Source organism: Pan troglodytes, chromosome 11 (genome assembly GCF_028858775.2).
Source record: "Pan troglodytes isolate AG18354 chromosome 11, NHGRI_mPanTro3-v2.0_pri, whole genome shotgun sequence".
In the NCBI taxonomy this organism is placed as follows: Eukaryota; Metazoa; Chordata; class Mammalia; order Primates; family Hominidae; genus Pan; species Pan troglodytes.
The window spans coordinates 100,880,647-100,906,908 of record NC_072409.2 but is presented as its reverse complement, the minus strand read 5'-3'; the positions used below and the strand labels follow the sequence as shown (position 1 = coordinate 100,906,908).

General features: G+C 39.8%; 2 protein-coding genes across 2 annotated transcripts in view; one reads left to right on the top strand and one right to left on the bottom strand.

Moving 5' to 3' along the window:
• The window catches only part of FREM1 (FRAS1 related extracellular matrix 1), a 256,334-nt gene extending 248,742 nt beyond the window's left edge, over nucleotides 1–7,592 (bottom strand). Inside the window, exons 1-4 of the mRNA XM_054657951.1 lie at nucleotides 6,908–7,592; nucleotides 4,641–4,758; nucleotides 3,713–3,753; nucleotides 2,306–2,369 (exon numbers count right to left, since the gene is read on the bottom strand). The gene's annotated coding sequence lies outside the window, so the exon portion shown is untranslated. The remainder of the gene's footprint in view (nucleotides 1–2,305; nucleotides 2,370–3,712; nucleotides 3,754–4,640; nucleotides 4,759–6,907) is intronic.
• Nucleotides 7,593–11,528: 3,936 nt separating this feature from the next.
• Nucleotides 11,529–24,854, top strand: LOC465000 (putative histone PARylation factor 1-like). The gene is made up of 4 exons (XM_016960634.4): nucleotides 11,529–11,687; nucleotides 15,969–16,067; nucleotides 22,501–22,673; nucleotides 24,631–24,854. Exons 2-4 carry the CDS (start codon nucleotides 16,040–16,042, stop codon nucleotides 24,760–24,762), a joined length of 333 nt encoding a protein of 110 aa, XP_016816123.1. The 5' UTR covers nucleotides 11,529–11,687; nucleotides 15,969–16,039; the 3' UTR covers nucleotides 24,763–24,854.
• Nucleotides 24,855–26,262: the final 1,408 nt, after the last annotated feature.

Genomic DNA, 26,262 nt, shown 5'->3' with positions numbered 1-26,262 from the left:
TAGAAATTCAACTGGCTAAGCCTATGATTCCTTACACATGTGCCACTCTATGTGGTTATCCTGCCCTGATACACTTTAATGCTGAGTGTCTGGCTACACTCCAAGTCCTGGGATCCTAAGTGGCATCCTGTCTTGTCTTTTTAATTTTCAGCAGCTCTCATAAGAAACACAGAAAGAAATGCTTAAGAAGCTAGCTATGACATCTATGGCCTTGAAAGTACACAAAGACTGAAAAGAAAAAAAAACTTTTAAAAATATTCTTTTTTTTTTTGAGACAGAGTCTTGCTCTGTTGCCCAGGCTGGAGTGCAGTGGCACAACCTCAATGCAGCCTCTGCTTCTCAGGTTCAAGTGATTCTCCTGCCTCAGCCACCCAAGTAACTGGGATTATAGGTGTAAGCCACCATGCCCGACTTGGTGTATTGTATTTTTTAGAGACAGGTTTTCACCATGTTGGCCAGACTGGTCTTGAACTCCTGACCTCAGTTGATCTGCTCGCCTTGGCCTCCCAAAATGCTGAAATTACAGGCATGAGCTACTGCGCCCAGTGGAAAAACATTCTCTTTGATCCAGAGCTTAAATTTAGATAAATGCTAGAATCAGACGCTCTTAAAGAATACATAGGAATTCTTGCTTCCATTTTCTGTCTTTTATTAATCCATGTTTCACCAAGGACTACTGCCTGCATAGCAAACCCAGTAACTTTTAGATCTAAAACATATATATTTCATAGCTACTATTGTTGTGTGTTTTCTAAACCTGTGTTGTGATTAGGATCCTTTTCTTCTGTAGCATTTTATTTACAGAACCTCAAACCATGCCATCCTTACATTTCACTTATTTTACTTGTCACTCTAAAGTTCTGGCAGCCCACATCTGAATTCTCATTTATTAATATTCTACAGAATCACATTCTATGTATCTTGTTTGACATGGATTTCTATAAAAACACATATTTTAAAGTATCATAATTATTCAGAGAAAATCAAAGGTGCTGGCAATCACCAATCAATTCTGCTTCCATACAGATCATTTTTCCACATAAGCTCACTAGCATCATCCCCAATGAAGACATAGATTTAAAAGTATATTGATGACAATTGTGTCACCATAGATTTGACAAAAAAGGAAAAATAACACAAACAAATACAATTTTCTCCCCAAGCAAAGCCAGCAATCTGATACAAAGCTTTGGATATATTATGGCTTAATTCCAGGGAGACTGGCAATTTTTAAAATCATTTTATTTTATTTTATTTTTTCTAATAAAACTGATATCCCTCTAGTTCTTTCTTTCTTTTGAGACAGGGTCTCACTCTGTCACCCAGGCTGGAGTGCAGTGGCACAGTCTTGGCTCACTGCAACCTTTGCCTCCTGGGCTCAAGCAATCTTCCCACCTAGGCCTCCTGAGTAGCTGGGACCACAGGCATGTGCTACCACGCCCAGATAATTGTTGTATTTTTAGTAGAGACAGGGTGTTGCCATGTTGCCCAAGCTGGTCTCAAACTCCTAAGCTCAGGCAATCCACCTGCCTCGGCCTCCCAAAGTGCTGGGACTATAGGCGTGAACCACTGCACCCAACCACCTTCTAATTTTTTCTTTGTTTCACTGAGAAACTTAAAAAAGAAGTCTTTCAAAGATACAAATCTCAAAAGAGGATATTATTTATGTCCAACTCACTAGAGGAAAATAAAACATTGGGAGGCTAAAAATTCTGCAATTTCAAACCACTCCCAGTGAATTTTATTTGAAAATTTCCCAGCAACCATAAAGACATGAGAAAAGCTCTAATTAGCCATAGTGGATAAGAAGGTAAGTTATCTTCCCAAAGTAGTGACAAAGAGATCCCCAATCAACTTAAAGAGGGCAGCAGAAAATAACTAAACATTGCATATCCTTATTTCCTCTTTTACTGACCATTTTGAAAATGAGGGACCCACAGTTTTGTCCACTCTCTTGATTAAAGGGAGGTTCAGAGGATACCGTAAAACCTATGTACCCTGGTGGGACGTGGTGGCTCACGCCTGTAATCTCAGCATTTGGAAGGCTGAGATGGGAGGATGGTTTGAGCCCAGGAGTTTGAGGCCAGTCTGGGCAACATGGTGAGACCCTGCCTCTATTGAAAAAAAAAAAAAAAAAGATGCATCCTTTAGATACAAATTTCCTAAGTTAATTAAACTAGGATTAAAAATGCAAGTGGCTCTGTGAACTACAGATCTTATTCAATCTGGCTGATTGCTAGAGAGATAGTATTGCATAGTGTTGAAAGTACTCTGAAATGATAGACTATTCAGGTTTGAATCTTACCTCCAGTGCTTGCTGTGTGACTTTGGACAATTCACTTAACCTCTTTGAATGTTAGCTGCGTTATCTGTAAAATGGAGTAGAAATAGAAATTACCTCACAGGACTGTTATGATGCTTAAATGAGTTAGTCTTAAGCAAAGCACTTAGTACTATTGTGGTTTATTCAAAAATGCTCAACATCCTTAGGTATCACAGAAATGCAAATTAAAACCACAATGAGACAGTACCTGACACCTGTTACAATAGCAAAAGACATTATCAAAGATAACAAGGGTTGGTGAGAATGTAAGAAAAAGGGAACCCTTGTACACTGTTGGTGGGAGTGTAAATTAACACAGCCATTATGAAAAACAGTATGGAGGCTCCTCAAAAAACTAAAAATAGAACTACTATATGATCCAGCAATTGCACTCCTGAGTATGTATACAAAGGAATTGCAATCAACATGTTAAAGAGATATCTGGGCATCTATGTTCATTGCAGCATTATTCATAATAGCCAACCTAAGTGTCCATCAACAGATGAATGGATAATGTGGTACACATACAATGGAATACTATTCTGTCTTAAAAAAGGAAATTCTGTCATCATTGACAGTGTAGATGAAACTAGAGAATATTATGCTAAGTGAAATAAGCCAGTCACAGAGAGACAAATACTGCATAATCTCACTTATATGTGGAATCTAAAAAAGTTGAACTTATAGAAGTAGAGAGTAGGATGGTGGTTACCAGAGGCTGGGGGTTGGAAGTGGGTACTGCAGAGATATTGATCAAAGGGTACAAAGTTTTAGTTAGACAGAAGGAATAAGTTTTTCAGATCTATTGCACCACATAGTGTCCATAGTTAATAAAATGTATTACATATTTCAACATTGTTAGAAGACATTTGAAATGTTCTCACTCCAAAAAATAATAGGTATTTGATGTAATGAATATGTAAATTAGTTTGATATAATCATTCCACAGTGTATACATATATCAAAACATCACATTGTATTCTATAAGTATACACAATTATCTGCAAATTAAAAATAAATATTAAAAAAGAATAGTACTGTTGCATAGTAAGTACTACATATAAAACATTTATTAATAATACCTTTGTTTCAAAATGACAGACACTGATAACCTGAAGAAGTATACCAAATTTGGTCAACTCTACCCATTCCTTCAAAATCACTGTGGAGCAAACATACGAGCAGGCTAAAAGACATTAAATGTCAAATGTTTGAATTAAAAATTTCATTCACATTCTACAAAAGATGGTTACAAAATTATTATTCAGAGCAAAGTTTTAGTTCTGAACTTGAAATTGTGTATAATAAATGCAGTTTTACAGGTTACAACTGCAAACCTAGTGCTACTCAACTGAAAAATAGCAATAATAAATACTCCAGTTAACATACCTTGAAAACATCCACTTTCCTCCACTCCTTAAGAAGCCTCACTAAAACAAAGATAAAGAATGTTAAAAAGGGGGACAGAGGGACCATATACTCATAAGAACAAAGAAAACAGGAGAAGAGACAACAGAAAAATGCCACAAAAGTTTAGAAATCAGTTGACGAGGGTTGAGTTGCATCCTCCCAAAGGATACATTGACTGTGACCTTATTTGGAAATAGGGTCTGTGCGGATGTGATCAAAATAAGATAAAGTGACGGCCGGGTGTGGTGGCTCATGCCTGTAATCCCAGCACTATGGGAGGCCAAAGTGGGTGGATCGCTTGAGGTCAGGAGTTCAAGACCAGACTGACCAACATGGTGAAACCCTGTCTCTACTAAAAACACAAAAATTAGCTGAGCATGGTGGTGTGCGCCTGCAGTCCCAGCTACTCGGGAGGCTGAGGCAGGAGAATTGCTTGAACCTGGGAGGCAGAGGTTGCAGTCAGCTGAGATGGCACCACTGCACTCCAGCCTGAGCAACAGAGCGAGATTCCGTCTCAAAAAAATAAAAATAAAATAAAAAATAAAACCATAAAAGTGATACTTGATTAGCATGGGCCCTAATCTAATGACTGCCGTCCTTACAAAAAGAGAGAAAGTTAGACACAGGCAGATGCACAGGGAGAACACGTAATGACAGAGGCAGAGATTGGAGTGATTCATCTGCAAGCCAAGGAATGCCAAGAATTGCCAGCAGTCACCAGAAGCTAAGGCAAAGGCATGGCACAGATTGTCCCTCAGAGACCCCAGAAGGAACCAACCTCCTGATTTCTGATTTCTAGCCTCCGTAACTGTAAGGGAATAAATTTCCATAGTTTTAAGCCACCCAGTTTGTGGTAATTGTATGGCAGCTTTAGGGAGCTAATGTACTGGTGAACACACGGACTTACCAGAGAAAACTGAAACCCAAGTGTTTTCGGAGGTGATGCCCGGAAGCAAGCTTACTGACACGCAGAACCTCACAAAGGCTCAGGAATTGGAAGTGCCATAGCTCTTCCGTGGGATGAGCTGAAAAGAGACCATTAAAAGTCCCAGAAGCAGTTAAGACTCCTAGATTTCCTCCCCTGGCAAAGTCAGGGAAACTTTCTCTATCCCTCATTCCCAACCTGAAACCTGCAAGATTATTTCTTCTGGGAGATATGGAACCAGGATATGGATTCAGGGACACCAGACACAGCTGAAGGTAAAAATGCTATTATGAAACAGTGGTGTAAGTGAAGGTATGCATGATAATTAAGTCTTTTTTTTTTTTTTTTTTTTTTAGACAGAGTCTCACTCTGTCACCCAGGCTGGAGTGCAGTGGTGCAATCTCAGCTCACTGTAACCTCCGCCTCCCGGGTTCAAGTGATTCTTGTACCTTAGCCTCCCGAGTAGCTGGGACTACAGGCACGTGCCACCAAGCCTGGCTAATTTTTTGTGTTTTAAGTAAAGACTGGGTTTCACCATGTTGGCCAGGCTGGTCTCAAACTCCTGACCTCAAGTGATCCACCCTCCTTGGCCTCCCAAAGTGCCGAGATTACAGGCATGAGTCACCACGCTCGGTGGAGAGTTAATTTTATGTGTCAACTTGACTGGACCACAGGATGCCCAGATATCTGGTTAAACAATATTTCTGAGTGTCTGTGAGGGCACTGAGTAAAAGAGATTACCCTCACCAATGTGGGTGGGCATCATCCATTTGGGGTCTGAATAAAACAAAAAGGTAGAGGAAGGGAGGATTCACTTTCTCTCTGCTAGACTTCTTGAACTGAATTTTTGATCTTTTCCTGCCCTCGGTGATCCTGGTTTGCAGGACTCCAAACTCGGACTGGAATCTACACCATCTCCAGTTATCAGGGCTTTAAACTACAACATGGGCTTTCTGGGTCTTCAGCTTACAGACAGCAGATTGTGGGGCTTCTCAACCCCCATAATCACATGAGCTAATAGATAGATAGAGATATAGGTATAGATATAGATATCTATTCATTCTCTGTTTCTCTGGAGAACCCCAACTAACACAGGGCATCAGTGCATATAATGAAATTACTAAGTCTCCCAGCCTCTTTCTCGCATTGGGCTCCAAGAAGGCTATATATTCTCAAAGCAAGTAATTAGAAGATTACTCTCTAGAAGAAAATAAACAGCTGGTCCTTGCCCCACCATCTTACACCTTGTCCCACCATCTTACACCTTGTCCAGCAGTGAACAAGCCTTGCCTATGTCCCCAAAGCACCTTTTAGAGCATCACTTTTACATACAAATTGACAGCAAGGATCACTACACAAGATGAAGAACGCCTCTAGCAGAAATGACAGGGACCAAATATAAACAAACAACCAACCAAAAAAAAACTCAAAGAATCAAAATCAATGCAGAGTTATGTAGAAAGTATTTTAAAACTCCTATAATTTACATCTTCAGAGAGTAAAGGAGGTATATTCATGAAACAATAATGTAATGCTATAAAAGAACAGAGAATAAAAAGGGCACTTAGAAATGAAGGTATAATAAAAGAAATAAAGTAATCTGATAATCATTTGTCCAATTAAGTTGAAAAAGTCACAGAGAAAGTAGAATAAAAAGATGAAGGGATAGAAAATAGGACAGACAGGTAAGAAAAAACATCAGCCAAGAAGGTCCACGATCTAAATAACAAATTTCAAAAAATAAGAGATACAATAAGAGAGGGCGGAAAGAAACGATCAAATAAATGATACCAGAAGAATCCCCATAACGGAAGAACATGTGTTTCAGGATTGAAAAACTGATCAATAGGAATGAGAAAAGACCCATAAGAAAGACACTCGATTGTGTCTTAGAACGCTGGGTATAAAGAGAAGATCCTAAAGCTTCTTGAGACAAAACAAAACCGAAACCAAAGCGGGTTACATATCAAGAAATTTAGTGACCTGAGAAGGAGAAGGAAATGCAATGACGTAGAGTTTCTCAACAATTTTGGAAGCTAAAATATGTGGAGCAAGCCCTCCAATATTCCGAGTGAAAGTTATTTTCAACCTAGAACTCAGCCAGAATAAAAACAGTTCCAGACCTGCACGCTCTGTGGGAAAAAAGACCTGGAAGCAACCTCCCTCAAGGAACTATTGGCGGATATGTTCCACAACATGAGGGTATATAATCAAGAAAAAGACACAGATTCAGGAAATAGGGAACTCACCTCAGGAATGAGGAGTAAGACCTTCCCGGGATGGATGTGAAGGAGACCCAGGACATCAGTTGAGAGCTGTGCCTTCCAAATTTTGATGTGCATAGGAATTACCAGGGGATCTTGTTGCAATGCAGACACTGATTCAGTAAGTCTGGGTAGGGCTTGAGATTTCGCGTTTTTAACAAATTCCCTCAGGATGCTGAGGCTGCTGGTTCAGGGACTACACTTTGCATAACTCGGGTGTAGAGAAAAAATAGTCCAAACTGTACCAAGAAGACGATGGTACAGAGACAGAGACAGACAGACATTTATTTCCTTCTGGGAGATCATCGGGAATGAATTAGTGTAAGTCAATAACCGTATAGTAGGGGAGGGAGAGGGATGGAGGAGAGGGAGAAAAGGGTTAATATTTTAAGTAAACACAAATGAAGAAAAAACAAGGAAGGGGCTGTACTGAGGGCAGCCGCATACATCCAACCTTGCCTCTAGTAGACACCTGAAGAGGAAGGTTGGACCACCCTAACGGATTCAGATTCAGTAGTCTGGGGGGGGTCTCTGGAGTGACCCGGAAGATGCTCCAAAAAGCCTAGAAGCGGACCACAAGGACAGAAGACGCCCCTTCCCCATGCCCAGCAGGGGAGTAGGCCGGGCCTCAAAGCGCCGGGCGCCAGGTCTCAGGGGGCGGGGCATGGGCGGAGCCTTTTCCCTAAATTGGCGCGCCCGAGCGGCGCTGGGATTAGGATTGGAGGCTTTTGAACCCGGAAGCAGTTGGCGGCTCTCGGAAGCGGCCGCGGATCCGGCAATTCGGCTGGCGCTGCAGCTGCAGAATGGTGGGCGGAGGCTGGAAGCGCAGGCCCGGCGCGGGGGCGGGGCCGCAGATACTGCCAGAAAGGCTGGGGGGGCTACGCAGGTGGCTTTGGATGACAGCCAGGGTACTAGGAGGCAGCGCGTTTCATTCATGCAGTGACTATTAAGCTTGCTGTGTGTCCGGGGGCTGCGGTTTGCTGCGGGGACCCTGCCCAGGTCGCTGTTTCGCGCTCTGTAGGGGATTGGACCAGGAAAGTAGCGCGTCTGCATGTTCTGCCCAGCTCCTCTTGGCGCATTTCCTGGGGAAACGGATTAAGCCAACCAACGTTTCATTCATTCGCCCACCCAGATAGATTGGGAACCGATTACATACCAGACATTGTGCGGGGCCCTGCGGATTTGGGGTCAACCCGCCTGCCCCTTCTCCATGTAGAGCCTCCGGCCTGGGGAGGAGGGGCACAAGCGAATATGCATTCTACTGTGACTTTTTTGTTTGGGATTATAATGCTGGTGTGTAGAAAGTGCTATGGAAACACTGAAGGAGGATTTAACAAGTCCCAGGGGGTGTTAAAGAAGACTTTTAAGACAACTCTTTGAAAATGGGTTTTGAAGGCAGAGAACAGTCTGAGACGTAAAAGTGTAGGAGATGTTTGGGCATAGTGGAGCGTTCGGCCTGGCTGGAGCCAGAGAAATGGGAAAGTAAGAGGGACCTGATCATAAAAGCACTATGAGAGGGGAGGGGGAAAAGTATGTGCATTATCTCATATTTTACTATGATTTTGGAAGTTCTGTAACCACTACAGTAGCAATAAGGGGAATCAGACAGGAAGGAAGTGCCATTGTGATAACTAAAGTTTTAGAAAACTTAGTCTGGCAGTGTTATAAATCGGATAGGGTGTGAGACATTCTTGGAGGGCTTAATTAACTAGTAAAGGGCCAGTTGTATAGGCATTCTTCATATTGGGTCATGCATTCTAGGAATACCAGGGTAAAGGAGAAATGCAGCCTCTGAAGGGGACAGCTGTCCTAAATTCTAGTTGTTAGGGATATGGAGATGCTGAACTAGTGTGTGAGTTAAGGCAGAGCTGCAAAAATTCTCTTTGAAGGTTCAGTGAAGAACTGCTTTGGTGGCGTGAGGTGCTTAACTAGAAATACAATACCAGAAATGAAGGCGAGTCTATAGAGGCTATAACCATAATGGCCAGCATTTGCATATTATGTGCTAGGACTGTTCTGTGTATTTTTACATATAATAACTTATTCCTTGTAACAACCCTATGATAGAGGTACTGTATGCCCTTTTTGCAGATGAGAAAACAAGGCACAGAGAGGTTAAGTAACTTGCCTAAGGTTGGATATCAGTAGGGTCAGGAGTCAACCCAGGCAACCTAACCATTAAGCAAAACTGCCTTTCAGCAAGGCAGATTAAGCCTTTTCTAACATCTTCAGTTGGAGCCAGTCTTTGAAAGTCTGACCAAAGACAGTTATAAAAACAGAAGATAGGATAGCTCGGGACTTCATATGTTCCTACTGTTCTATATTTGCAGTTGGAGAAGCAACAGGAAGTGGTTGAGAATCTGCTGTGGAGCCAGACTTAAACCTGAGTTTAAATCCCTTCTCTTCCACTTCCTAGTTAGGGACATAGGGAGGTTAACCTCAGCAGCTGTAAGATGAGGTTAATAGTATCTAGTGCATGAGATAGTTGAGGATTAAATGAGTTAATTCACAGAAGGTGCTTAGAACAGTGAAATAGCACAAGATAAGTTCTCAATAAGTATGACTTACTACTTGTTTTTACTATTATATTATCTTTACTATTACTATTAGCTATTGATACTCACTTTTGGATTCATTTTTCAACAGCCTTTTTGTTCAACGTAATTCTTTTTTAAATCAGATGCATTATAATCCTTGGCACAATAAACTTACCATTGTTCAATTCATGATTGTTTTTGAGCTTATTTATGTTAAGTAATATAACAAACACCTGTGAACCCATTGCCCAACCCTAAAACTGAAACAGTAGTTCTACATCTACACATGTCCCTCTCCTCTCCCTTCAGCCTTCTTTCTGTCACTCATGTTCAATGTAGCTATCCTGAATTTTGTTTTCCCTTGCCTTTTAAAAATAGGCTCATCTCCTATGAATGTATACCTAAATAATATTTATTTTTAGTTTTTGAAATTCATAAAAAGGCTATCATGCTGCATATAATCAATAACTTTTTTCCTCATTAAAAATATTTAATATAGATAGGTCCATATTGTGTAGCCATACAGTAACCATTTGGTAAATGAAGGAGATTGGTTCCAGGACTCTCACATATCCCAAAACCCGAGCATACCCAAGTTCCAAAGTTGGTCCTGTGGAACCCGAGTATACAAAAAGTTGGCCCTCTCTCTAAGTGAATTTCACATCCTAAGAACACTGTTATTTTTCAATCTGCATTTGGTTGGAAAAAAAATTCATGTATAAGTGGGTCCACAAAATTCAAACCCTTGTTGCTCAAGGGTCAACTGTAATATTAAGTGTAATAGTCTATTGTTTGGAAGCCTTATAACCATTCTACCAATAGGCATTTTTTCTGTTTTGTTTGCTCTTTAAATCATTGCCATCATGATCATTCTTATGTCATCTGATTCATAAATATGTTTTGTAGATATTGAATGATACCTAACATAAAATTAATAAACTACAGCCTACTGGGAAAATTGAAGAATATAAATATGAGAAACGTCTAGCTCAGAATTTCTCAACTTTAGCACTGTTGACATTTGGGGCCAGTAGTCTTTGTTGAGGATGCTTATCCTGGGCATTGTAAGATGTTGAGCATCCCTGGCCTCTGCCCCACTAGATGCCACTAGCACCCTTCTTCCAATTCGTGACAACTAACTAGGTCTCCAAATGTCCCCGGGCAGGGGTCGTGGGTTGCGGGAAATCACCACCAGTTGAGAACCACTGCTCTAGGTAGGAAGAACAAAAAAGAAAGAACTTAATACAAAAAGAAAGAATCTAGGTTCCTAGAAAGAAAAACAGATTGCCTCTTAGAAAACTAAATGTATGTAACCTCCAATTAAGCATATTATCTTTACAGAAATTTATCAAATACCTAATAGGCATTATAAAACCTAGCACACTGAATCTATATTGCGGTGGTGCTAGAGATGATTATTGTAACCTAATCCTGGCCTTTTCTGAAATAATTGGATTTTTGGCCTAGAGTTTAGTGCTATTCTGCTAACTTTGTTAGGAATTGTGGATGTTTAACATTGTCACTAACCTTCCCTCTTTATTTGGAAAATCAAAAGGGAGGTATCTGTTTTTAAGGATGGGTAATGATTGTAGTGAAAAGCTCAGACACCACTCTGGATGTTGCTGAAGAAACAGCTTTTTAGCTGATGAATTGCTTATATCCAGTTACTTCTATTTGTTTCTGACGTGATCAACGAATCTGTTTCAAAGACCCACACCTTTAACCAAAAGAGGGCAAAGCCTGCCCTTTCTTTATTCCTCTCTTCCTGCTCTTTACTATTTCATTTTTACCTTTTTGTTTTTTGTGGTTTCCATTATCTTAAAAAAATATATTTAAAGACTTGCTGTATGGATTCCTCTTAACCACCATATAAACTACTCTTTTTTTCTGTGCCCAAATGAATTCCCAGATTTTACTCAATTACCATTTAGAGAGTTTTAAAGAAAACACATATACTATCTCATAGAGTTGGGTGAACAAGAGTGAGTGATACTGTTATGCAAGGAGAGTTACTGAAATTACTAAAGACAATTTGGAGAACTGAAGTTTTGTGTGTCAATTTTCAGTGTCAAAAAACAGTTGATGTGAAGGAAAGTAAATTCTGTGAAGCTGATGTCTCTCCAGTGACCTTCGAAAAGAAGTAGAAAATCATTATAAGCTCTCTTTACCTGAAGATTTCTATCACTTCTGGAAGTTCTGTGAAGAACTTGATTCTGAAAAACCAGCTGGTGAGTTGCTCCAGAATCATTCTTGTATAAATGGAAAAAGTAATGTAATGGGAAATGGGGTGTGTGTGGTGGCTCACACTCTGTAATCCCAGCTGAGGCAGGAGGATCGCCTGAGACCAGGAGTTTGAGACCAACCTGGTCAACATAGCAAGACCTCTTCTCTACAAAAAAATAAAAATAATAAAATAAAAAAGCTAGGCATGGTTACATGTGCCTATAGTCCTAGCTACTTGGGAGACTGAGATGGGAGGATCCTTCATTGAGCCCAGTAGTTTGAGGTTGCAATGAGCTATCATCACTCCAGCCTCAGTGACAGAGCAAGACCCTGTCTCTAAAAATATAATTGGCCAGGCATGGTGGCCCACGCCCGTAATCCCAACACTTTGGGAGGCTGAGGCAGGCAGATCACTTGAAGTTGGGAGTTCGAGACCAGCCTGGGCAACACGGTGAAACCCTGTCTACTAAAGATACAAAACTTAGCTGGGTGTGGTGGCGCACCCCTGTAGTTCCAGCTACTCAGGAGGATGAGGCACAATCATCACTTGAACCTGGGAGGTGAAGGCTGCAGTGAGCCGAGATCACACCGCTGCGCTCCAGCCTGGGCAACAGAGTGAGACCTTGTCTCAAAAAAAAAATGTATATATATAAAATAATTTTAAAAAAAAACTAACCAAGAATATAAACAGTTCATAGAAAAGGAATATTTTCCATGATGTTTCTAGTAAGAGAAAATATAGTAAGAAATATAGATTAATGCTATAGTACTGCCACTGTCACCTATTTTATTGGCAAAGTTAAATAATTTCATCACGTTCTGGGGGAATGTGAAGGAAGGTAAGCACTTTCATATGTTGCAGGAGTTTGAATATGATTTAACAGTTCTGCTTCCAAGAACTTGTCTTGACACAGGAAGGGGAACATCACACACCGGGGCCTGTTGTGGGGTGTGGGGAGGGGGGAGGGATAGCATTAGGAGATATACCTAATGTTAAATGACGAGTTACTGGGTGCAGCACACCAACATGACACATGTATACATATGTAACGAACCTGCACGTTGTGCACATGTACCCTAGAACTTAAAGTAAAATAAAAAATAAAAAAAGAAATACCAGTCAAGAAAAAAAAAAGAAAAAAGAAAAAAGAACTTGTCTTATGGATTAGATAAACTAAGAATTATGTTTGAGGATATTTAAACAAAAAAAATGGGAAATGGCTTAAATGCCTACCAATGACACATCTCTTCAGTAGATCTTAATTGTTTTAAAAGAATGAGGCAGATTTTTAGGAAATAATAAACTATCATGCCTGAAATATGTTAACTGAAAAAGAACAGTGTATAGATTATGCTACCATTAGTATTTTTTTTAAAGGGGGAGGGGGGAGTACACACATATCCCTGTATACTTTTCTATGTGCTTGCTTTGTCTCTGAAAGGAGAAAGAAACTGTTAATGGGCTGTGATCATTACTTTGCACTATATACCTTTTGTACTGTTTAAAATTTTTAACTAGTAAGCACTGTCATACACTACTGATGGAAATGTATATTGATACATATTCTGAATTTTGCCAATAGATCAGAACAGAACTGTATAGCAGTTTCTTTAAAAATAGTCATGTCTGTACAAACATTAGCAAAGATGTTCACTGAAACATTATTAGAACAGAAAAAAGAAATAGTAAATGTCCATCAGTAAGAGAATAGATGGTTACCTCTTTATAATGCAGTATCATGCGCTATTAAAAAATCATGTAAAATAACATTGAATAGCATGGAAAATAATCAAAAAATTTAAGTGCGTCAGGATGGAGGACAAAAGCAGATTACAAAACAATCCATCTGAGTTTGTTACATATTTGTATCTGTTCATGGGGGTGGAGAGTATGGAAATTTATTACTGTATATTAGAGTATTGACTGTGTTATCTTTGGCTAATGAGATGGATGGTTTTAGTTTTCTTGTTGCTTTAAAAATTAGTGTATGCTCTCCTAAGCTCCAGTTGTGCTGAACTATTTTTCCTGTCCAATTATCTCCATGCTTCTATTCATGTTATTACCTCTTACAGGAATTTTTTTGCTTTCCTCATCCTTGCCTCCTTATAAAACTGGGTCCTGCCTGGAGTGCTCCCCTCCCTCTTGGAAGCAGCAAGGACCCATTTGAAGTTATACATTGTACATTGCATAGACTTCATGTCTTTGTGGTTTAGTAACACTGACTGTGATCTGTGAATAGAGAAGGAAGATGGAATCATCTAGGGTTAGGGTTGGCCAAATAGACTGTCAAAGAGTGAGGGGAATCTGGTGTGATTAGCTGAGGTAGAGGAAAGGGGATATAAATGTTTTTTACTCTTTTTTTTTTTTTTTTTGGAGACAAAGTCTCACCCTGTCACCCAGGCTGGAGTGCGATGGCGTGATCTCATTTCACTGCAACCTCTGCCTCCTGGGTTCAAATGATTCTCGTACCTCAGCCTCCCAAGTAGCTGGGATTACAGGCGTGAGCCACCACACCTGGCTAATTTTTGTATTTTTAGTAGAGATGGGGTTTTGCCCTGTTGGCCAGGCTGGACTCAAACTCCTGACCTCAGGTGATCAGCCTGCCTCAGCCTCCCAAAGTGCTGGGATTACAGGTATGCGCCACCACGCATGGCTTGTTTTTTAGTACTCTTAATCCACACATTTTTGCTATCTTTCTTTCTCTTAACCTGTGTGTACTACAAGTATTTGAGGCTAATTGCAGTGTGGTAATGGGCCTACAGGAATACAAACCAGTCTTGCTTTGGCTAAAATAAGAAACAACAGGAATGTTTGAGATGTTAAGTTAATACAGTGGTAAATTTCAGAGGAAATCCTGTTTTCTGTTACTCTGACTTCTTTTCCATTGAATGTTTGTAACTGACATCTTCACACATAACTCAAGACTTACTTTAGAAAGTTTTTTAAGACAATTGCTTAGAAATAGTTTACTCACTAAAAGCATTATTTCCTGTCTGTCTCTGGAAAGTATTGTCTAAATTTATTTTCTTTAGAGATCCACTTTCTGCAAGCCTTGGACTTCAATTAGTTGATCCTTATAATATCCTTGCTGGAAAACATAAAATGAAGAAAAAACCAACAGGCCCGAATTTTAACCTTCATCGGAGGTTTTACTATGATCCTCCTGAGTGCCAGACCATTATTATTAGAGATAAACTCAGTGCCACATGGGGTATTTCAGGTAAAGGATCTTTTCTTTGCCTCTAAAATACAGCTGCTGTCCTGCCGATGAGGATAAATAGTTATTCACTAGCCTCACCCAAGGTGAAAGGCATATTTTCTCCTGGATATATGAGCCATCTGTTGTTCTTGCTGTTACCATTTTAACCTTCCCTAGGATGGGTAAACTCTTTAGGTTTAATCTCACTGGTTTTTCCTTTCCTTATAAACTTTTTTTTCCCCTTTTGGGTTCAGAATAACTCTTTTGGCCCAAGAAAGCTAATTTAGAGCAGCTGTTGTGACTTGTACTTAATAAGCTATGTGCTTCCAGGTGCCAGAGTGGCAACTGGGAGCTAAGAGTGATCTCTGGAGTCACACTTGTCCTCCTGTTTATTGTCTGTGTGACCCTGTGTCATTAGTGACTGTGACTTTCTGTGACTCAGTCTTGTAACAATAGGGATAATAATTGTACATACCTGATAGGAATATTATGAGAATTAAATGAATGCATGCAAGATACTTAGAAGGTTAGGAAATAGAGAAACTCCAGGACGAAAATACCTTGTCCGCTTGTACCAGTAGAGATGCTATCCTTTAAAGTGAAGATTAAATGTAAGGTAATAGAAGGAACGTGCCCAGGAAGAAGTACTGTAGTACAGTAGCATGCACATGCGGCTAGGAACTGATTGTGCTGTAGCCAACGTCCTAACTTACTAGGACCTTTGTTTCCTCAATTTTAAAATAGAAGGATTGGTTATATACGGGAATAGGATCCTTTCATCTCTAATGTTTTACAATCCTTTTTCTTCCTTTTCCTTTTTTTGTATTTGAGTATAAAAGCAATTAGGTCCTAAGAATCTTAGTTTTAGGTTCCATTATATAAGTTAAGATTTATCATAGATGTTCCTAAGAAACTTGGAGCTTAAAACGATAAATTTGTTTCAATTAAAAAAAATTCCCTTACAAAAGAGGCCTTAAAAAAGAGGGGAAAAAAAGGTGTAAGTTGTTGTCTGTAGACCTAAAATCCTACTTGCCTGATAATATAAATTATGGGCAGCTAAATTTTTAATGTCTTTTGCTCAAACAGGGATTCTCCTGATGAACTTCCTGTATATGTTGGTATAAATGAAGCAAAGAAAAATTGTATAATTGTTCCAAATGGAGATAATGTATTTGCTGCAGTCAAGTAAGAATATTTTATCTCAATTTCTCTTACGTTTATGTAGGTTTACAATGTTTATACTATATTAGTCCATTATAAAGGGGCTTTGAGGGGCTGGGCACAGTGGCTCACACCTGTAATTCCAGCAATTTGGGAGGCCAAGTTGGGCGGATTGCTGTGATCTGGAGTTTGAGACCAGCCTGGCCAACATGGGGAAACCCCTTCTCTACTAGAAATAAAAAATTAGCCAGGGGCTTGGTGGCACACGCCGGTAATCCCAGTTACTCAGGAGGCTGAGGCAGGAGAATCGCTTGAACGCAGGAGGCGGAGGTTGCAGTGAGCCGAGATTGCACGACTGCACTCCAGCATGAGCGACAGAGTGAGACTCCATCTCCAAAAAAAAACAAAACAAAGCAGGTTTGAGGCAAGTCCATAACTGTAGATTTCTAAAGACAATTTCCATGACTTTTGCAGGTAGTCTTATCTATACTGTTATTTTGTCACTCTTCACCAGAAATTACACCTCTTATGTAACTATTTTTCTTAATAATACTCGACCTCAGATGTTCCATGGCAAAATCAAAAGTTTTTTTAGACATCTGATTTTAAACACTTGTTAAGAGTTCATTACTTGTGTATAGTTCAAACAGAAAGGTTTAATAAAGTAAAAAGAGATGCTCATAAAATCCTTGGAATGGCTGAGGGGGCAGGCTGAGCTTCCAGGAATGACAGTTGTGTGGCTCACACTGGATTTTATCTCTCTGCCACCATCAGGAAGCTGGGAAATCAAGAACTGCTGCCACAATAGGTGGCTCTAGGACCATATTACCTTTGGTATAACCTGTGCCAGGTAAATGGATGCCCTACCCTTTGCCTCTCAGCCCCTATAATGCTAAGAACCAGGTGCTGGGATCTCAGCTACAGCTGCTGCAGAACTATCAGATGCCTCTACAGCAGTGCTCACTGATGGAGATCGTGGAAGCACAGCCTCCACCTGGTATCTCTTCCGCCTCTGAGATTTCAAACTATTGCAGCTGCTTGGAAGAAGCTAGATCCCATGTGGAGCCTGGGCTAAAGAGTTGTATGGGAAATGCAGCAAACTTTCATGGGTAAGGGATTGGAATAGAGCTGAGTGAGCCGGTCTATGCTATATCAGCCACAGACGTGACTTGAAATGATTTCATTTGTCAGCGGCTGTGTAGTTTGCATTGTAATGAAGAAAGCAAACTTTACCACTTCAAATACAAGTAGATTATGTTTCGTTTGACCTTTTTTAGTACTGTCTCTTTAAAGGGCTTTTGTTCCCTGTGATTTGATAATACAAATTTGCAGTAAAACAAATTCAAACTAAATCAACCTAGTACAACCACTAGACTGTGCTGCGTACATACTACTGGTGTATCTACAGGGAAGCTACATTGTAGATGTACTGCACATAATCTAGTTATTGCCATCTTGAACATCGAGAATTAAAATCGCTTCTCAACTCTTTTCCCCTCATCTCCATTCCCTTATTGTGAACAGCCCTGTTGGTATTCCTTTATTGATCATCCTGTTCTGGGGGGATAAAACTTAAAGGGAAATCAAACTTAGCAACTTCTCAAGGAACCACGTATTCCTGCCCAACACACGTATTTGGCCACCTGTTTTTCAGAACAGAACTAACTAGCCTTGGTAGTTACCAGTCTCTGGGGTTGTGACCTGGACACCTGCATTTAAACCAGTTCTCTAATGCAGTTCTTCTCAAACTTTACTGTGCAGAGTCTCCAGCCAGTAGAGAGAAATGTCTTAGATGGCAGCTATTCATATGGACTTGTTTTTGCTGTACCCCTGCCACTTAGAGCAGTGCCATAGGGAAGATGAATGTGGCTAAGCTGTCCAGTGTGATGGCCACTGAGTACCTCACATGTGGCTGCTGCAACTAAGGAACAGAATTTGTAACTTGTATTATTTATTTATTTTGTACTCTGTGTGTGTGTGTATGAGAGAGACAGGGTCTCACTCTGTCACCCAGGATAGAGTGCAGTGGCACAATTATCCCGTCTCGGCCTCCTGAGTAGGTGGGACTACAGGTCTGCACCACAATGCCTGGCTAATTGGTGTTTTTTGTTTTGTTTTCCATGTAGAGACAAGGTCTCACTCTGTTGCCCATGCTGGTCTCAAACTCCTGGGCTCAAGTGATCCACCCACCTCAGCTTCCCAAAGTGTTGGGATTACAGGCGTGAGCCACTGTACCTGGCGTGTAATTTTGTATAATTTTAATTAGTTTAAGTATGTAAATTAAAACAGGATTAAATGTTTCTTGTATTGATTATATGTTGACATAATACTATTTTGGGAATATGGGTTAAATACAATACCTTAATTTCACCTGGTTTTTTTTTTTTAGCTCCTCCTCCCTGCCCCAGCTGTTTCTTTTTTCATGTGGATACTGGAAAAAATGTAGCCCGTATTATATTACACTTGGACAGGCTGATCTGTCCTATATCTCCTCTTTGAAGCCAGAGGCAATTAGTCTCTGATGGGACCAGTGTGGGCTCTAGCTACTGCTCAGTCTTCTGCTTCTACTCTAAGTCATCTTCTTTTCATGTCTCTGCTCACAGAGAGAACTTTAAAAAGCATGATTATTGTGTCATTTGGGAAAGGTTGGGCACATTTGTTGTAGAGATGGGCAGTCTCTAAAACTTTTGGGGTGATGGATGTTAAATTGTAGTGCCCTGGAGTAAAGCCTGTTACCCTACTGTAGTTGTGTTTCTGGGGTTTTATGTCCAAGTCTAATATTCTAGGAATTAGGTCCTTCTGTATTTAGTTTTGAAGTGGTAGCAAAATGTAAGAATGAAGGACCTAATCTTGTTCTTGACTAGTGTCGTTTCCCAGGAGGTACAATTGACTGGCAGTTTGTTAATGTGACAGTGATTAGTAAATCACAACTAAGTTTGTTCTTAACCCTTTGAAGCTTCTTACAATAACACTGTAACTTAGCAAATAAGATACCTTTTATTGAGCAATTCTTAAATGTCAGTGTCATGATTCACTGTAACAAGTCATGTACACATATTTAATTCTCACCCAACTCTTTAAAGTAGGTCTTATTCCCATGTTCACAAAGGAAATAGACCCAGCGTGCTCAGCATTAGTCAGTAAGCGGCTGGTTTTCTTTTTTTTTTGAGACGGAGTCTCACTCTTGTAGGCTGGAGTGCAATGGCAGGGTCTCAGCTCACTGCAACCTCCGCCTCCTGGGTTCACGTGATTCTCCTGCCTCAGCCTCCTGAGAAGCTGGGATTACAGGCTCCCACACCATGCCCAGCTAATTTTTGTATTTTTAGAAGAGACAGGGTTTCACCATCTTGATCAGACTGGTCTCGAACTCCTGACCTCAAGTGATCCGCCTATCTTGGCTTCCCAAAGTGATGGGATTACAGGCGTGAGCCACCATGCCCGGCTGAGGGCACTGGTTTTCATACTTGGTTTTCTGACTGTAGAGTGCATACTACTATCTGAAGTAAGAAGAGTTGCCTGCCTAGTTGCCTGATTTTTACCTTGACACAACCACTGTAGCTTAATTTAAGTATTCTAGTTGATAGTAGTGGCAGGGATATAGTAAGAATTCAGCAGTGAAACTCCTAACTCATTAATTGAGTATCTCGAGTAGAAACATTTAAGGCTTCATTTTTGAATAGTTAATTTAAGGCTTCACTCATGTTCTTTAAGTTTGGGCTTCGGTTAATTGAAATTTCTATAGAAGATTTTATGGCTGGAAGAACATATTTTTCCTTGTACTGATGGTGAGCTGAATATTTTCATCTCTATTCTTCAGTGTTTTTCTAGCTGAGTAATTCACAGAAGTTGCTTATTCTTTTTAGTCCACATGTGACTTGGCATGTGTAAAAATGGAAACTGTGATACTGGAAAGTGATAAACTTTAAATTATTTGCTAACAGAAGACAAATAGGTCTTCACTTCCATACCCACCCTGATTTGTAGTGGCTGCCTGCAGCACTGTGAGAGAGATTCTAAGGGTCCCAATCAATCAGTTACACCCATGGGTGCAGGGAGGAACCACTTATTTTCCATCCTTAAGGAGCTTTTTGGAGAAAGCGTCATCTGTTTCCTTGAAATGATCAGCACTGACTTTTCTGAAGAAAGGAAGGTCATGAAGCTTATGTAAAATAATTTAATTTTTAAAAGGTTTCAAACCAACAAAAAACGTCACTACTGTTTAAAGATAGTTAGAAACATAGGTGGTGAAGTTTGCCATTCGTTCAACATGATACTGATCTACCAAAAGTGGGAAAGGGAAGAAAACACATTTTGTGACTCGGGTAACAGCATGTATTCTGTACTGTCATCAAGATTGAATCAAATGATATTCATAGACTGGGGTTAAAAGCCCTAGTATATAGTATATTTTTATAATACCATCCTTGGTAATCATTTTTTTTTTTTTTTGAGACAGGATCTTACTCTGTCACCCAGGCTGGAGTGCAAAGGCATGATCACGGCTCACTGCAGCCTGGACCTCCTGCACTCAGCCTCCCAAGTAGCTGAGACTGCAGGTGCCCACCACCATGTCCAGCTAATTTCTCTATTTTTTGTAGAGACAGGGTCTCGCCACGTTGCCCAGGCTGGTCTCAAATTCCTGGGTTCAAGCGATCCTCCCACCTCAGCCTCCCAAATCCTCCCATGTTAGGATTACTGGCGTAAGCCACTGCACACAGCCCATCCTTGGTATTATTATACCTTATATTTTTTGTTAGTTTCATCAGAACATTGTACCTCATACATATAATTTAAAATCACGTATCATTCTTAAGTATAATTGTTAATGTTTTAACCAGTCTTCCTCTCCCCCAGTATAGCAGCCAGCTGTTTGGAAGTGTTTTGTTGGTTTGTTTGAATAATATCCATTCTTTTCATTATTATCCTCAAAGAAGTACAGTTTGTCAAAAAGGACATGTAATTTGTCAAAAGGAAGTCTAATTAGATATTGTTGATACTTCCATCTCATTTGCATCCTGAAATCTGATGCACATTAACATCCAGAAAGAATGAAAAAAATCTTAAAAGCCAAAATTGAAATTTAACTTTTAAAAATATATTCTTCAGGCAAATATTAGACATTGTCTCTCTATTCTTACCTCAAATGCATGCTCGCCATGGCTACTCTTCTCCCACTTTGGTGAAGGTTTTAAAGGTTTAATTCTGCAGTGATTTCTTGTCTCTTACATTGTTGTCTTTTTCTGTTTTTAATTCACCACAAGTGAGTAATTTTCTAACAAATAAGGTAGGACAGGGCAAAAAGAACAAATTTTGCCCACTTGGATCTTTTTTTAACCCAGCTGTCTCTTAGTATCAGGACCTTGAAGGATACCCAGAATCTGATGCTCGAGTCCCTTATGTAAGTTGGTGTAGTATTTGCATAACTTATGCACATCCTCCTGTATATTTCAAATCATTTCTAGATTACTTAGAATACCTAATATAACATAGACACTGTGTAAATAGTTGTTATACTGTATTTTTTAAATCTGTATTTTTTAATTTTTTTCCTGAGTATTTCAATCTGCAGTTGGTTTAATCTAAGGATGTAGAACTCTCAGATTCAGAGGCAACTATATAGTGCACGGACCAGGCTGGCAAACTTTCTATGTAGGGCCAGATAGTAAATGTTTTACACTTTGTGGGCTACATAATCTATCACATTCTTGTTTTATTTTTCAACCATTTAAAAATGAAAAAATATTTAGTTTGAGGGTAGTTAAAAATGGGGTGAGCCAGGTTTGGCCCAAGTTTGCCAATTCCTGGACCTCTCTGCTGAATCTTTAAAGCTTATGTAAAATCATGACTGCCACCATGGAATAGACTTTCAAAAAAATCATGACTGTAGCCGGGCGCGGTGGCTCATGTCTGTAATCCCAGCACTTTGGGAGGCCGAGGAGGGCGGATCATGAGGTGAAGAGATCAAGGCCATCCTGGCCAACATGGTGAAACCCTGTCTCTACTAAAAATACAAAAATCCCCTGAACATGGTGGCACGCACCTGTAATCCCAGCTACTTGGGAGGCTGAAGCAGGAAAATCCCTTGAACCCGGGAGGCAGAGGTTGCAGTGAGCCAAGATCGCGCCTCTGCACTCCAGCCTGGAGACAGAGCGAGACTCCATCTCAAAAAAATAAATAAATAAATAAATAAAATTTAAAAATTTTAAAAAAAGACTAAATCCTGTGAAATAGTCGCTAAGAAATCTTTAAGCCATTTTTAAGCTTGAATCCTATGTAGAAAAATTACCAAATTGCCATTCTAAATTACAGTGCTGCAGATTACTACCCAAGGTGGCACAAGTTGTACTAGTACAAAAAGTCTTAGGAGGAAAAACCCTCTTTATAGTTTCTTTATCTTTGAAGACTGATTCATTTTCTAACTGTGTAGATAATCTTCTGTATTATTGATTTCTTTCAGCTGACCTCAAGAGAATTTGCAAGACAATAGTTGAGGCTGCAAGTGATGATGAGAGACTAAAAGCTTTTGCTCCCATTCAGGAAATGATGACTTTTGTGCAGTTTGCTAATGATGAATGTGATTATGGCATGGGGCTTGAGTTGGGAATGGACCTCTTTTGCTATGGTTCACATGTGAGTTAAAAAAAAAAAAACCTCCACCTGCCACCCCCCACCACACCTCCCTCCTCTCCCCCTGACACATACACACATGAATACATGCACATTTATACCCCCAAATTCCAGCAGAGGTAAGATAGGGATTCAGCTTGTATTTCAAAATGAACTTTTTGAAGTGATTTTTTTTTAAAAGCAGATGTCCTAAAAACCTGTGAAATGCACCTTACATTCTAGCAAAGGTGAATAGCCAAGATCATTTGCATTCAGGCTTACATTAAAGTGAATTTATGTATTAGACACATTATAGGGATGTGCCTTCTTGCTGTGTGTATACATTTGGGGCTACGTATGGGGGTGTGTGCATACACCTTAGGCTCCATTTCATTTCCACTGTGGTGGGGGTATTTGTTATTGTGCTTGAATTCTTAGATGAAAAATATACTTTAAATTATTTAACCTTTATAAGAGATGCTGTTTTACCATTAACTAATTGCTCATTAAATAAGAAAATTTTACTTAATAGCTAAACCAGTGCTTACTCAACCATAGCTGCCTGAAGGTCAAAGAGACAATAAGGTGTAGCTGGCATGACATGCTTATGGGGCTAAGCTGGTTGTAAATCACATCTTCCCTAGTGTGTAGGATTGGGCAAGCTTTCCAACACCTTTGTTTCTGTTTCTTTACCTGTACAAGTGTATACCCATCTGCAGATCATTTAATTCTCATTTAACCTACTTTGTAACCAAGTCACAGAGAGGCAAATCATCTTGCCCAGGTTCACACAAGTAGTCTGGTTCCAGAGTCAGTGCCTAAATCAGTGCAGTAATTCCCAAACTGTAAAATGCATGTGACTCACCTGCAGACATTGTTAAAATGCACTCTATCGGTAGGTCCGGAATGGATCTGAGACTGCATACCTGTCATGCTCCCAGGTGACGGTAATGCTGCTGCTCTACAGACGACACTGGGAGGAGCAAGACTAAACCAGTAGCTCTCCAGCTTTATCATGATCAGAGTCATCAGGAGGGCTTGTCCAAACATACACTGGCGCTCTCCCCACCCTCCCCAAGTTTGACTGAGTTACAGGGTGGATCCTGAGAATTTGCATTTCCAACAAGTGAAGTTGATGCTCCTGGTCGGGTGTACATTTTGAGAACCCTGCTATAAACAATATTATACTACTTTTCTTTGCCCACCTCATAGATAGTTATCAGTAAAAATAATCAAAATGTTTACCAGCCACAATGACAGTCATTAACCAATCCAAGTAGTGCTTGACCTGCTAGAGAGGCCCTAGCCATAAATAAGTAGAGCCATAAGATGTGAACCAGTGAGTAGCAAACTTGATTGTTGTGAGAATGAAATAACATGTAAGAGTTATAAAAAGGTTTAGCACAGTACTTAAACACATGTTAAGGGCTAAATGTTTATTATGATCAACAAAAAGGTGGTATATGTAGATAATAGCAGTAATCTAAAATCTTTTGATAAACCTAAGGCAGTGGCTCTTAACAGGGATTGGGAGGCAGTACCTGTTGGGGATGGGGGAGAGAAGGAATTTGAGGATACAGGGAATATGGCCTGAAAACCCACTTTCGGCATAGCTATTCTTACCTAATCAATGAAGGAAAATAAAACTTTTGACTGGGAATACACTAGAGAGAATAAAAAGCATTTATGGGCATAGTTTGGGGTGAGAAAAAGTTGATTAAACTTAGGGGAATAAGGAAACTCAAATTTAACTTGGTTTTCTTTATTTTCAAGATATGCCGTTAGTCTTTTAGAGCAGCAAGATTGCCTCTTTGAATGCCAGGTGCCTGTCCCTAAATTGTGTTCACTAATCACTTGAGGGTATAGCTAAAATGATTTTGGAAGTAGCCTTTGTTAAACAAGTGCTTTGTTTATATATTTTTTGCTATTTATTAGGATATCTGCTATGTTATCTGCTTAATGTTATATTTTTATTTTTCAGTATTTTCATAAAGTTGCTGGCCAGCTTTTACCTCTTGCATATAATCTGTTGAAGAGGAATCTGTTTGCAGAAATTATGAAGGATCATCTGGCAAACAGAAGAAAAGAGAACATAGACCAATTTGCTGCATGAGTAAGGTGGTTTGTTTGGTGTACAATATTTCAAAGGACTAGTATTAAACTTGTAATTTTTGTTTTGTTTTTAAGGAATATAAAAAATAAACATTTACTAAAAACGTTTATAAGGTTCTTCTGCCTGGTTTTCCTTCTTTAATGTGCAAGCAGTTGGCAGTCAAATCATCTAAATGGTAACCCTAATCACATTTTGGAAGACAACTAAAGTCACCCTCTGATATGTCACAGGAAGCCACTGTCTAATTCCTGTGGCTAACTAGACCATCCTTACAGAGTCCTGTTTCGATATTTATCATATGGGCAACTAAGAATATTTCTTCTGAGTCTTGAGGTAATAGCTATAGCTTTAAGGATTGGGTTTATGGTGGGTGAGGGGGGGAACAGAAGGAAACTCATGACAATGATATCAGCACTCTTCCAGGGTGCCTGACCCCAACCTACCCAAACTGCATTTTGGGTAGTATCTCCAGGTGACTCCCAGCAAGTAGTCCAGTTATCCCATTAGGTATATTATTTTAAATCTTCTCTTGACTCTGTCATTTACTAATATAGCCTAGTATATTGATACATAGTATATAGTATTAGTATAAGATAACAATCAGTATGCCATTAATTTAGATTTTGAAGTTTTTCATTGCAAATGATTTCACTGGATTTTTAGTATGAATCTGTGGATAGCTGTGTTTTACTAGATCCAGATTTTCCTTAAACCTGATGATATGCCCTTCACCTTAAAAGTAGAGGGCAGGGCCAGGCGCAGTGGCTCACGCCTGTAATCCCAGCACTTTGGGAGGCCAAGGTGGGCAGATCACCTGAGGTTTGGAGTTTGTGACCAGCCTGGCCAACATAGTGAAACCCCATCTCTACTAAATATGCAAAATTAGCTAAGCGTGGTGGCGCATGCCTATAATCCCAGCTACTTGGGAAGCTGAGGCAGGAGAATCGCCTGAACCCAGGAGGTAGAGGTTGCAGTGAGCCGAGATTGCGCCATTGCACTCCAGCCTGGGCAGCAAAAGCAAGAATCCATCTCAAAAAAAAAAAAAAGTAGAGGGCAGACCATGAAATGCAGAATAGCTAACTTCATGGATGGGGCTGAGGAGCATATAAACTTTTTTCCCCTTTCTAAGAAGTTAAAGATAGAAAAGCCCCCAAGTCATCTAGTTAAACCTCCACATTTTGTAAGATTGGCTTGATTTACTCAAATAACTTCTTGACTAGCCAGTAGTCCTCCAACTTACTGTCAGCTGTCTCCTTAAAATATATTTGAGGTACTTACTCTTTTTTATATAAGGGTATGAGTAGACAATTAAAAAACAACACTTAGAATTTTAAATATAAGTAGCATTCCTCATCTCCCCAGTTAGGCTGCAAGCTTCTTAAGGGCATATATTTTACGGATATAGATCCCCTTCAGTAACACAAACCTTTGGAATTGTACTTATTGAATAAAATGACCCTGTCAACATGTTTCTAAGTGCCAGACAGAATCAAACCAGCA